This window comes from Cygnus atratus, chromosome 4, assembly GCF_013377495.2.
Source record: "Cygnus atratus isolate AKBS03 ecotype Queensland, Australia chromosome 4, CAtr_DNAZoo_HiC_assembly, whole genome shotgun sequence".
Classification (NCBI taxonomy): Eukaryota; Metazoa; Chordata; class Aves; order Anseriformes; family Anatidae; genus Cygnus; species Cygnus atratus.
The window spans coordinates 30591617-30605179 of record NC_066365.1 but is presented as its reverse complement, the minus strand read 5'-3'; the positions used below and the strand labels follow the sequence as shown (position 1 = coordinate 30605179).

Sequence of the window (13563 nt, the reverse complement as noted above, 5' to 3'; positions counted from 1 at the left end):
CTGTCAGAGAACTTGGAGATCAAGAAACTGACCCTCAGATGCCATCAGAGTGCTAAGTGGCAAGATGTTTTCATGCTGGGTTTCAGACATGGCACAGGTTTCCTCTACAAATTGCTTTAATTTTATTTCAAGATAAGGTGTATGTGCATGTGTGTAGATGTGTAGATGCTCAGGTAACAGACGTAAAACATAGAGGCTAAACAGTGTAGAACTTCACCTGAGCTCATTAACTCTGCTGCTGTGAAGCAAGTATTGTAGTATTTTCCATTTGAAGGAGAGGCGTAATCATTGCTTTATTAAAGCAGCTGGTAATATCCTTTATGACGTATTTGTAAGTTTTGGTAAACAAGAACTTATTCCACCTGTGCTAAATTGAAATTTCCTAAATAGGACCTAAAATTTAGGAACTTTCAATGCATGTTGAAATGCATCAAGTTGTTGAAGACTAAAGGAACTAACAGAGGAGGTGCAGGGAATATGAATTTTCTTCCTGTGTTTGCAATGAGTACTCATTTTACTTTATCATTTTAAAGCTCTCCATGCTGTTTTATTTTTGAATAAACTCTTCTCTTAATTGAGTTTTATAATCAGGACAATAAGCTGTTCACTAGGGTGTCCTAATTAGGAGGATTTCACTGTATTTCTGATTTGTTTTAATAATAATGTTTATTGACTGGTATTTGAGTACTTCACAAATAAACAATGCTTCTGTTATTTCAACACACATTGGAAAAATAAGGCATGCAGGTAGGAAGGTGTGTGATGTGAGTTTTAGACCATTTGTAAATCCGAATAAAGCCTGGCAGTTAGTTAAGCAGCTAATTATCCCACTGAATGTCATAAATCTGTAAGACGTTACAGGGATTGAATGTTGTATAGGGAAATACAACCTGAAAAGACGGGGAAAAAAAATCATATGCAAGTGTAACTGACCCTTTGCTGTGGGTGAGTGGTTTAGGTTGCAATGTTACAGGATGGAAATTCTTCCAGGTGGAAGAGGGCCACAGGTTTTGCTATGAGGGGGTAAAAGTTGTTAGGCAGAGAACTGAGGTCTCGTGAGGCTTACTTATTATTACGTTAACCATTAGTTTGTGTAAGATCTTCTCTGCAGAGGTATCTTATGCCAAAATTTCCAGTTAAATGATTTATTTTAAAATCAGGTTCAGCCATCTGGGGGGACTGAGACCATAGGAAGGGAGAACAGCAAGTCGCAGTAAAGCTGGATGCTGCAGTGCTAGCTGTGCAGAAGTGGCAAGGTGCAGACTGCAGCGTATTGTGTGAATGAGGTAGGCTCCCAGTTGCAACATTTCAGGGAGATATGTAAGCAATAAATGTCTAGGACTAAACCTATGACTTTTCCTCAGAATAATGTGTATTGCAGGTCACAATGGAAAATAACAATTTATTCCTTTAAAACTATAGTTATGAAGTCTTCTGAGAGTAACAGATCACTTACATATTTTCAGCTATACCTTCCTTGCCTCAAGAAATCCTCTTTATTCCTTCTAGCAGTTTCCTTAAGACTCATGCTGATTCATTCCTCCCTTCCTTTTACAAGACAGCCTCAGGGTCTTTTCTCGTACCTATCCTTGTCCTGTAACAGAGGGACTCAGTGTTGAACCCGTGATTCCTTTTAGATGGCATAGGGTGTTGTTGAGCAAGACTAGACAATCTAAGTAGTGACTGTTGGCCCTTCTAACTTAAGAAAAGAAAAACAAGTTTCATAAATTGAATAACTATCTGCAGGCATTCTAATAAAATGTAGTTGGACCTACCAAGCTGGATTTATCCTTTTCCAAATCCTTTTACAGGTTTTCAAATACACAATTTTCATGGGAACTGGAAGATGATTAGTTTAATGAAGTGTAGAAAAGGGATGCTTTCAACAGAGATGATTAAGGGGAAGAGGAGATGAGTCTTCTATTGTATGTAACATTTCTGGTTTGAAAAGTTTGTGAAAGTTGTCATGCTGAAAATGGAGAACCACATTTTCAGTAAGGGTAAATTGTACTGGATCCATTACATTCAGTAGAATTATTCTGATTGCCCAGACTAAGAACTCTTAAACTTTCTTAGCTCTGGAAGAGCTGATTTCTCCATGGCTTGCAGTGTGGCAAGCCAAAAAAGCCAGTAGCTTCCTCTTAGATTTGATTACTGGCTCCTATGTCTAGAAGGTAATACTTTGCTGGACACTCAAAATGACAAGTTTTATGTTACTGAAAGATTGTGTTTGTACCTTTCCCAATTACAACGACAAAGGCAGACAGATTTGTAAGGTGAATTTTTACATCTGAAGCAAACAAATAAATGAAAGTTAAATTTCATGAAGTGGAAATAGCATGGATTTTATTTGGGAGGGGTGGGAGGAGACAATGAAGCGAGGCAGTGTAGAGGATCATCCTGAAGAATCTCCTGTGTTTTGGAGACAAGATAAAATTACATTTGTTATTCAACAGAGTTTCCAGGTCACCAGGTTCAGGGATCAGGAAGCATTGTAACCCCCCTCGGCTGCTAGAAATGGTGATTTAGATGAATACACTAGCATCCTAACAGCTCTGAGAAAGAGCTATGTAAGCGTTCCTTGGATTGTGGGCAATTTTTTCACAGGAAGACTTGTGTTGCATTTTGATCTTATTTTATTCATAAAAGCATAATTGTTTTATCATGGTTCTTTCGGTGGTGTTTGCAATGATTTTTTTTTGCATCATGGTAATTGTCATAGCAATGAAAAAGATTTTAAAATGCTTACAGTGCACAGCCAAGCAATATGTAATTGAATGCAACTGTCATTGAAACAGACTGCTTTTTCTGACCTGTTGTTTCAATCTGAACATGATGTTTATTTACCACCTTCATTATTGCAGCATTAGCATATAGAGAAGCTGTGCCATACCATCATGTACTTTCCTAACAGATGGCCCCTAACTTCTTGAAGGCTTTTTTGTACTTGCCTAAAATATCCCATATTGGCACAAAGTTTCTTTTCTCAGTGTGAAGCATGATTGACTGGCTAAAATAAATTAATTTGCCTCTCCTGGTCTCTGAGTTGGTTTTGTGCTGCAGCAGCCCAGGTTTTGACTCTAATTTTGCACAATGATCAAAGCCTCTTTTGCTAATAACACGGTGTGGAAAGTTCCATTCGGTCACACAATCTCTGAACATTTCAGGTCATAGAAATGTGGCCTTCAGTTATTTGCTTCCAGAAACGGTGGAGAAGCATCATTGGTACCTGCTCTGCCATAACTGTCCTCTACTGACATTCTACAGTCAGGATTTAAATTTTGCTTTCTTCACTCTCCAAGGCTGTGAGAACTTCCTTCTTTGTCTCTGTGCAAAATAGAGGCCTCCTTTCTGTTACGGATTGTTTCTTTAGCGGCCTAGCTGCTGCTTGAAGCTGTACTTTGTGCTTTTACACTGAATGTGCAGATGAGGATCTCATCACTGAGTCCATTCCATTCCTTTTTTTTGTGTGTGATCTCAGTCTCATTTGATACTCATCTGTCCAAGTGAAGTCTGTTTTTGTTTTATTTTACCAGAATTTATGTATGTACAGCCTGCAAAGAGGACACAGTTTGGATCAGTATTGAATGACTGTAATTTCAGGCATGTGTATTTCCTTACATGCTCAAAAATAAAATAAAAATCCATGTTTACTTGGTGCTGGGTTTAAAATATCATAAAGGAGGACATAAAGAAATGTCTTTATTTGTTGTTTTGTTATCCAGAAATATAGCATATTTTCAGTTCTGATTGCCACTGATGTTTTAATTGGCATTGATTTGCCTCTCAGATTTGCTAAAGTATACCTTAGGATTTTAAAATGCCAGCCTTTGTTTTCTTTGTGCATGTTTTATTGAATTCTAGAATGAAGCTTTGGCCAATCATCTCATCTTTTGGTTATTATGCTTTTCTTTGAGCCTTGGGGAACTGTGTCTTCCTGATTTTTGGTTAGCCTGCCATACCCCTGGAAAAACTTATCTTCATCTCAAGGAGTGCTGTTAAATACATACTCCATCATGGTTCCAGATAGCACTTTAGATGGACTTAATTCCCTATTCTTCATTCAATCTTCTGAGTAGAAATTTACCACTTGCATCTAGAACGCAGCAGAATAATCTGAATGTGTAAAAGAGACCATGGAGACTATATGGAACACCCCTATCGAAAAAAATTGTGTAGTGTATAAAAATGCATACAATATACTTTCTGCTATGCTGCAATTTTCTAAATGGCTTTGGAAGCAATACATTTTTATTCTCATAATGATTTTTTGATGCAGTTTCAATCATATGTGAAGTCTTCTGGCAGCTGTACTTCTTATTTTTTTTTGCTACTGTTGTTCAATCTATTGTTTGTGGTTACTTTCTACTGTCTGTTCTTAATGTTGCCTTTCAGAGGCTGACATAAACAACTGGGCATTCGATTTCTGTGTCTTGTTCCTGGCTGCTTCCGGCTCATCCGTCAGCTTCCTAGGCCAGCAAGCACTCCTTTGTTTTGCTCCTCTTTTGCAGAGGCTATGCCTGATGGTTGCTTCACACTAGTGCTGTAGTTTCTTTCCCTTAGAAGTAAGAGAATGATTGGATGTGATTAAATAATACGTGCTGAAGACTTATTTCCCTATATTAGTATTAGAACAGTTTTGTTAGCACTACAGTAAAATAAGTTACTGTAACAAAATAACATGTGAAGCCACATTAATGTTGAGAGCATTTAAAATCTAAGCATTGAATGGTGAAGACTTTCTCAGTCATTCACAATTTTCACCTTTGGACAGAGACTGAGCATCAAAACTAATTTACAAACACAGAAGTTATTGGAAATGTTAGAAGAATCTTAAGAGTCATATCTTTATGACTTTACCATACCTTCATGCAAGTACTGTGACACATTTGCTTTTATAAGTTTAATAAATAAGCATTTTGCTAGCTTTCTTTTTTCCGATTTCATTGTCTTTGCATGTAACAATGATTGGGTTTGTTACTGCCCCTTTGGAGAGCAAGTCTTGGCTTAAAAAAACTTGATCAGGAATAGGTTCTAAGTCTATGCATTCAAATACAAGTATTTCGAAGTGACTTTTATGCCTCTAAAGATTCAATTATTCAGTCACTACAAAAATGAATGTCTGTCATTCCTAAACTGGGATCACTTCATAATGTAAAGCTAATTATATTTGCAGATTTTTTTATATTTTGAATTTTCAGATGTACCCTTTAGTTGACACTTCTTGAGTCTTAGATATGAGGTATAAAATGACAGTATGTATCACAGAAATATGCTCATTGATGGGAGGCAAAGAATGTTTGTTGCTTATTTTTCTTTATTTCTGGAGAGATAGTAATGGCCATGGCTAAATATTAGGTCATCCCTCTTATAGAATTAATAGACAAATCAGAATAGCATAATGGAGAAGGTGTTAAAAGAAAGAAAGCTGTGAAGTACATCATGGTAAAAGGAAGGCCTAAGCAGCAACAGGTGTAGTTATCAATGGAAGTTATCACTGTAGTTAATGTAGTTATCAATGGAATAATTGCACAAGTGAATTCTGTGAAGTAGTTTTGGTCCTCCTTCCACAAGGCATCTATTTCTCATTCTAGGCATAAACTTATGTTGTTGTTGTTGAACAAATCAGGGCTTTAGCATTTGGAAGAGGCTAGGATACACTTTCGGTGTTCTGGAATACCAGGGCAAAATAGGTCTTTGCTTATTAGTTAATATAGGAACAAGGAGAACTCTTATATAACACTTCTCAGGTAACTTTAATTATCTACCCTGTTTCTCATAATCCCCAAATACTTGCCAGTCTAAGCAAGTGTCTCTAGGAAAGTGATTACAAAACTGGCATATTTCATTCTTGCCCTCTTGCTAAGTAGGCCAAAGTGTATTTCTAGAAAGGACAACATAAACCCCAAAAGTAACAGCTCATATAGAAGAGGTTGAAAGAAATGAATCCCGGCTGCTGTTTCTAATGTTGTTAATTGAATTTATCTTTAATGTTTCAATGGTTTATGAGTCCTAATCATCACAATTTTTTTAATCTAATAACTGTGAACTGCTTGTGATTCACTATTAAAAAACTAACATCTTCCAGCAATAAGAATATGACTGTAGACTTAATGTAAGGTGGCAATCCTGCCCAAAAGAACTACGTATTCAGCATTATTCATTGGATCACTGTTACATATTTAGAAATACCTTCCCTTCCTGCCCTCAGACCAAATGATCCAAAACATTTGCAAGTATTTGCCTTGTGACTGTCTAAATGCTTATTTTCTAACAAGTTTTTATTATATTGCATGGGTGCCCTCTCACTCATCTTTAATGGGAATTTCCCATCTGGGAAACCCAGCGCTGAGGATGTTCAGTGTTCAACCATAATGCTGATCACTGCTGATGAACTTTTAAAGTTGATCCTGATTTTTTGGCAATCCATACAGCTTAATATTTGCTAGTGTGTATTGTGTCCTGACTTTCAAGATTGGTGTTAGAAATTTTGTTTTCATATGCAGCCAGCCCTGTTTGAATTAAATGAAAGTTCATGTCTGTGTTGTATGTTTCTTAATCATTTAAAAAAATAGAAAATGTTTTTGCTTTTATCTTATACTACTGGTAGGGATTGAATACATGTGTTGTGGAATTCAGCTTCCAAGCTGCCAGCGCTGGAAGTGGAACTGAGTCACGTCACTTACTCAGCCAGAGGTAGTGTTAGGTACTTGTCTTTTGTTTGGTGCGGGAGGGGAGATCAAGAGGATATCACTCACTTTCCCCAGATGACACATAACACATACGGACTGATGTACCAGGTGTAAAGACTGTAAGCAGAGCTGCTTGCTGTGCTAATCCAAGAGAGCTGTTTTGTTGATGAGCAGTAAGTAACTACTGAAGAGAGGTGCTGCAAGTTTGTGTCCTGTCAGCATGGACGTTCACTTTGAAAGAAAAAGCAGATCTTTTCTGGAGAGTATGCTGGTTGTGTGTTTGTGTCACTGAAAGGGTACAGAGCTCCTTCACCTGTTTGAGCACAGGCCAGTGGTATTTATTTAAAAGTCTGTCCTGCCTGTGGAAGGTGGGATAACACCTTCTGCCCTGTCCTGAGTAGGCCTTAGCTAGTAGCCAGACACCTACAGAGCTGCAGGCTCACTCCCACCCACAGCAGACAGAAGAGAATAGGAAGAGCTAAAGTGAGAGAAGTTGTGGGTGCAGATACAGACAGATTAATAAGTGAAGGGAAGAGAAAAGCAAGTGATGGGAAGGCAGTCACACACCCCCTCCCACAAGCAGAGCGATGCCCAGACAGTCTCCAAGCAGCAGCCACCTTGGAAATCAGCCACCTTGGAAACCTTAACTCAAACATGGGCCAGACTGACCTTCATTACTCCAAAGATGTTTGGGCAAGGCTTGATGGGTCCAGATCTCTCCTGTGTCAGAAAGGGGAGGGAAGGATGAGGGCAGGAACTGAGATGGAGACTGGAGTATTGGGCTCCAAATACTCAGGTTTGCTTCTAATAGGGGTGGCGTGGGTACTTCTGGAAAGACCCTATCTATGGTTTTCCAAGTTTCTCGTAGGCAGCATTATTTCATCTATGCTTAAGACCACTGGCTGGTGACTGACAAAAAGCAACCTGTGACAGGAGATGTAATAGCATCCTAGGAGTCAGCAGTACTGGCGTAACACTTCTTTATTTTTCAGCAATCCTGAGATGACAGCGTCGTTGTTTCTGTCACCTGCTTACACATGGCATTAAAGTAGTTTAACACAAAAGATTGCTGTAGAGTGCTGGTGGCCAAGTCTTCTTGTCTAGGGATCCAAGTGTAAACTGGTGGTTAATTCTAATGTACATGTTTGAAGGTGGGTTATGAGACATTAACACTTGGATTGTAGCAAGTTCAGAAAGTATTTAGGCATTGCTGTGGGTGGAAAACAATTGTTCATGAGTGTGTGGGGAGGTAATGCATTGTTTTTGTCTCAGCAAGAGCATTGTGATTTGGGATAGAACAAGGACTTGGAGTAACTTAAACAGAAAAGCTATCCAGAAAATTAACAGCCTTTTTTCAGAAGCCTTTAGTTCAACAAGGAGCAGCTATACCCTTAATAAACACTCAGGATAAATATTGCAACTTTATGTAAGGATTTGCATTTAAAATGGAAGAGGTCTAACCATCTTGTACTCTCACCCTGGAATACCTGCCGTGTCCTTTTGTAAAGGGGTGGTATTCATCTTTTTTCATCATTTGTATTCTCTCACCTGAGGTGAAATGCTGACCTAATTAAAGTTAATAGGAAATAACTGTTGAAACTGGCAGACCCAGAATTTCCCTCATGCTGTTCAGATGCTTTTAATCAGAGTATATAGGAATACAGGAGTATAGGAATAAGTATGGTAAGAGATGACTGTGGAGCAAAGGTAGATAAGCAAAATAGTGAACAGAGAATAGAAATGAATAATAACAGGTAGAAAGGTGTGGTGTTTTTTGTTTGTTGTTTTTTAAATAATAATGTGATAACTTTAAAAGAGAAAATACTGGTTAGCATTCAAATCTGAGAAATTAAAAAAAAAATTCAACTCATTTCTGCCCTTATCAATGAATCATATTCAGGGATTAGTGCACTAAATAGCTGGGCAAAATTAGACTCAGTGACATAGTGATTTATATCTATCAGCTGGCCAGGTGTAGCAGGGATTGCAATGAGGCTGACTAGATGTTTTCTCTAGAAGGGGCTGTCTCTTGTTCAAGGTGACAATATGCAAACCAAAGAATGCATAGGTGATATCGCAGAATTAATCAGAGTGGTTTTGTTCCTTACTCTGCCCTGCTTTTAAAACCTAGGCACTAGTATAACCTGAATTGTCAAAGAACAGGATGACCTAGAAGAAACAGCTCTTTTACAGGCTGCAGTGATCAGCAGCATTCATCAATTGGCTTGAATTGTCTCAAGTGATTAAAAAAAAAAAAAAAAAAGAGGAATCAGCATGTTATTTACATCTATGAGGTTATTCTTTCTGCAGCATGACTGCAAGTGTCATCCAGAAAGACCAGCTTTTGCTGAGTCCAAAAATGCAGGAATTATAATAATGCCTGAAAGTCAGGGGGTTTAAAGCAAATCAGAAACTTCTTTTCTGCTGTGAAGATATTTGCTTCTAGTTTTTGCTTTATCTTTCCCTGAATAGAAAAATGTTTATGGTATTTTGCAAAAAGTTCAAGGAGGCTTGATCTCAGAGTCAATTTATTTTTAATGACAAAAAGTTATCTGTTTCTGTGATAGTATGTGTGGTCATGACTCATTTTATAAATTGCAGCTGCCATAGATGTTTATACCACTATTCTTTATTGTATAAATTGAATTTAAGAATAACTTCATGACTTTTATTTCTAATTTTTCTAGGAATAAGAAATACATCTCTGAATTTATTTTTAGTGGAAGTTTTATATTACTAATCAATAATAGTAACAAATTATCTCCCTAACAGAGTATTATTGTTTTCTTCTGTTACGTGATTAGACAACTTCATTATTTCTCAAATATGTGATAGAATTTTTAATAAATTCTTGGGAAAAAAAATTTCCCACCTAACTGTTTTTCTTTTTCCATCCTAGTCTGCTCCCAGTTTTCAAGAGGAGTCTTTGCTATTTTTGGATTCTATGACAAGAAGTCTGTAAATACCATAACATCATTCTGTGGGACTCTTCATGTCTCCTTCATAACTCCGAGCTTTCCAACAGATGGAACACATCCATTTGTCATTCAGATGAGACCTGACCTCAAGGGAGCTCTTCTTAGCTTGATCGAATACTATCAGTGGACCAAGTTTGCATATTTGTATGACAGCGACAGAGGTGAGATATGATACTTTTTTTTTCTGTATTCTGTTTGCTAGATATATCTCACTGAAATGCTGAATCAGTCTTAGAGAAGGAGGACGGGAATACTTACATGCAGAAAATGCAAACTTAGGTTTAGAAATGAGTTTTTAGTAAAGAATACAAAATTGTTTAAATGAGAATGAAATTATTACAGTTTGCATTAATAGAATGACATGCATGTGCTGATGAGTAATGAGAGATTACTCATACGTAAAACAGTTCCTATGATTTTTTTCTTTTTAAAGAATCATCTTTTTAAAGGTTTAAAAATCAAAAGCTAATAAAAATGCTAAGATGTTTTTTGCATGTAACATGTTGCTCGTCATCTACACTTAACTCTTGAGTTGCATGCCAAGTATTTAAAACTACAGAATCAAACATGAACATCAGTAAGCCTGTGAGACCATTCTTTTTACCAAACAGCTAGTCTTCACACTGCCACTACAGCTGACTGCCTGAACTCCCTGTTGCAAACTTGGGGCTCCAGAAGGTAACTGTCCAGGTACTAGATGCCTAATTACCACCTCTGAGTTGTATTGTACTTCAGCTGTATTTCAACAGAGTTGGGGAACACCAAGGGCAGTCTACTAGCACAGATTCACTCCAAACAACATGCAAAATCAATAGTTGGACACAAAGCAAACAGGAATCTTGGATGCAGTCCCTGCTCCTTTGGAGACTACCTTTGACAGATACTCGAATTCCTCTCCGCTGTTGAGTTTAGTTGTTGGTAGTTTTTGTTCTGTTTTTTTATTTCTTTTTTGTTGTTGATAAACACAAATCCTTTGCTTGTAGGCAACTTACTCCAGGATATAGCTTCCACAAGTCTTATGCCCTTATGGATGTCGTAATAATAGCATAACAGTTTATGAACTGGTAAAAATTACTTGTAAATTGTGGTATATTAGTTTTCTGAGAAGAAACATTATAAAGAAGTATTTTGTTATGACTACCCTTTCTGGAATTCCATTATTGTAATTCTGTTTTTTGAGTTCTCCTTACCTAGTAGCCCATGGCTAACTTTTTTCTTCAACTCTTCCCTTTAAAAAGGCTGTTTAATGGCTCATCTGCATGTTCACTCGTCAGAATTAAACGCACATTAAATAGTAAGATTCCGCTGGATTTGAAGGATGATTAATTTCATATTGTCACACCATATTTTATTAAGTTATGGGGTGACATTAGATTCTCTGCCTTTTGATGACTTTTTATCCATTGTTGTTCGGAAAAGCTGAAGGGACCTCCTCAAAACAGTTCTCTGTCACTGTTCTGAGCCCTAAAGTAAGAAAAACTAAAGCAGCCATATAGCCTCCAACAATAATGTCATGTGTGATGATGAATCCTAAGCTCGTTTCTGTGGTAGATCCTTTCCAAATTCACATTAGAATCAGAAATATTCACTGTCTTTTTAGAAAGGGCAGATGTGAAGCTAATTGCTTAGCATCTGTCAATCAGCTAGCAGTGTGCAGTACATGACCTGCATGTGATTTATATTTAGTAAATTCTGAAAACCACCTTGTTGCTGCACTGGCTGAATCTGGCCAGGAATAACAGCATGAAATTGTTGCTTGTAGTCACCTTTTGGTTATGCCTTTTTATTTATTTGTATGCTTTAATTGTGGCAAGGCACCCCAGTGATAATGGACTCCAAAGCATGAAACTCCTACATTTATGCTGAGTAAATCATTGCTCCTCAGTGCTCCCACTGCCTACACAAGGCTAACCTGCAGAGTCGAGCAGTGTGTAGGCAGCAACTCTGACAGCAGATCCTGGATATACAGGGTCCACGCTTCCACCACTTTTGCATAGGTATTTGTGTTGTATGTTTAAGGAATAATGTATAATTTGAGATACTTCCTCCTCCAGGACTGAGATAAAAGATAGACTTCATGGAAACCACGAAAGCTAATAGGAATTAGTTTAATGACTTATTCCAAAAGAATAATTCATTGCTACTTTTACAGCTCCTCAATGGTTAGAGGCTGACTAGATGAAGTGCAAGACAATTTCCCATCTTTTCCCGTCTATAAGAAGTGAGACTGTTCAGTATATGCATGTCAAAGCTATTACTGGTTTAATATGTCACTTGATGTCACTTAATGTGACTGCATCCTTTATCCTCCTTACTTTCTTTGTGTTGCCAGTACTAAACAGTGCAGTTTGGAAAAAGTAATGACATTATTGGAGGTTTCTATTTGTAACAGAATCACTAATTCACTCGGCCTCTATTCAGTCCTCCCTTTCAGAGCTCACTGAATTAAGTTCCTCTCATCATAACCACAAGAGGTTCAGGAACACAGAGTTCCCAAACAGAAATATTCATGCAGTCAAAAACAGCAACAGTTGTTGTTAGTTTTCTTCTCTGCAGAGTCCCACTTCCTTTACCTCTGTCCAAATAATTCCACATCCACAAAAGTATTGCTGTGGAAGATTTCTTTCATTTTTTTCCATTGTGTTATTGACATCACAGTAAACTATAAACTAAATTGTATGAGGATGAGGGATGAGGATGACAACTCTCTCACCTCTGAAGAACAAGAAAACCAGGGTGCAGAGGATGCTCAAAAAAAAAAAAGAAAAGTCCCAAGGAAAAATGGAAGATCAGAGGAACCCTTTGCCATAGATAGTATTAACATTAATAGCCCTTATAAATTCATGCCTGAGATTTTTTTGGCTTAGAGGAGACATGCAAAGACAGATTGGAGGACCTGAAATCTACTCAATAAGATCTGAAACAGTGATTCATGTTATATGAATCAAGTGATTCAAGTGTCTTTGCCTGATCCATTTCAGTTTGTTGATGTTTAATTTTTCTTTTTTATTTTGTGTGTGTGGAATAAACAAATTTGTTTGCATTTTGTTCCTGTGTTTAACTAAAGCAATAATATGCGCTGCAAAATTTGTCAGATCCTTGATAGGGTCCTCACTGCTAATAGTAGAAAAGGTGATATTTCATTGAATATGCAAATGAAGATAAGCAAACATTACATTTTACAATGAAGGATGATGAAATTTAGCTTATCAGAAGTGAAAAGAGACTACAAAACATCCCTTATTAAACAAAGCCCTCACAACTTAGCACACTACATAGCTATACATTCATATATGATAGAGGAACCTGTAACAGCATTTGTTTCTGAAAGTTAGTTTATAGTTTCCCTTTATCTTTTTTATTCCTACTAGTTATGCGTTGACATTTTCATTGCTAATGCATCAAAAATATTTTTTTCTGAGAAGAACTATGCTCTTCCCTCCCAAAATAACATTTCCCTTTTATAATACTTATTCTTGATGTTAGGAAGCAATGTTATTCAGCTGCTTAACAAGTTGCAGGTGACTTTCTAGGATCATAGAGTTGCACAATAGTAAAGATGTTGTCACTTACTCTGGAAAATGCCTTGACATTTCCTTCTGAAGTTGGAGTAAAAAACTTATGCAAGAATTCAGGAAGTAAAACCATAAATCTAAGACCAGAATTGACAGTGGGTTTTATATTGTCAGGGAAAAAAATAAACAATCTGGCATAGTAGAAATTGCTTCCTTGTCTTGCATGAACTTCTGAAAGAGTTAACAAAGGTGAAAGTAGAAAATTATTATTAAGAATGTTTTTTTGAGGTATGGAATTACTGGAGTATTTTATAATGTTCTAATGTACACTCTACATCTTTTATCTTTTCCTTTTACCAGATGTCTACATTTCTCTTT

The 13563-nt window shown here is 37.0% G+C and overlaps 1 protein-coding gene across 2 annotated transcripts in view; it reads left to right on the top strand.

Annotated features, from left to right (window-relative positions):
* GRIA2 (glutamate ionotropic receptor AMPA type subunit 2) overlaps positions 1-13563 on the top strand; it is a 92012-nt gene that overhangs the window by 29902 nt on the left and 48547 nt on the right. For both annotated transcript variants that reach the window (XM_035547906.2, XM_050710306.1), the window contains exon 3: positions 9592-9831. In XM_035547906.2, the coding sequence (XP_035403799.1) occupies positions 9592-9831 (240 nt within the window). The remainder of the gene's footprint in view (positions 1-9591; positions 9832-13563) is intronic.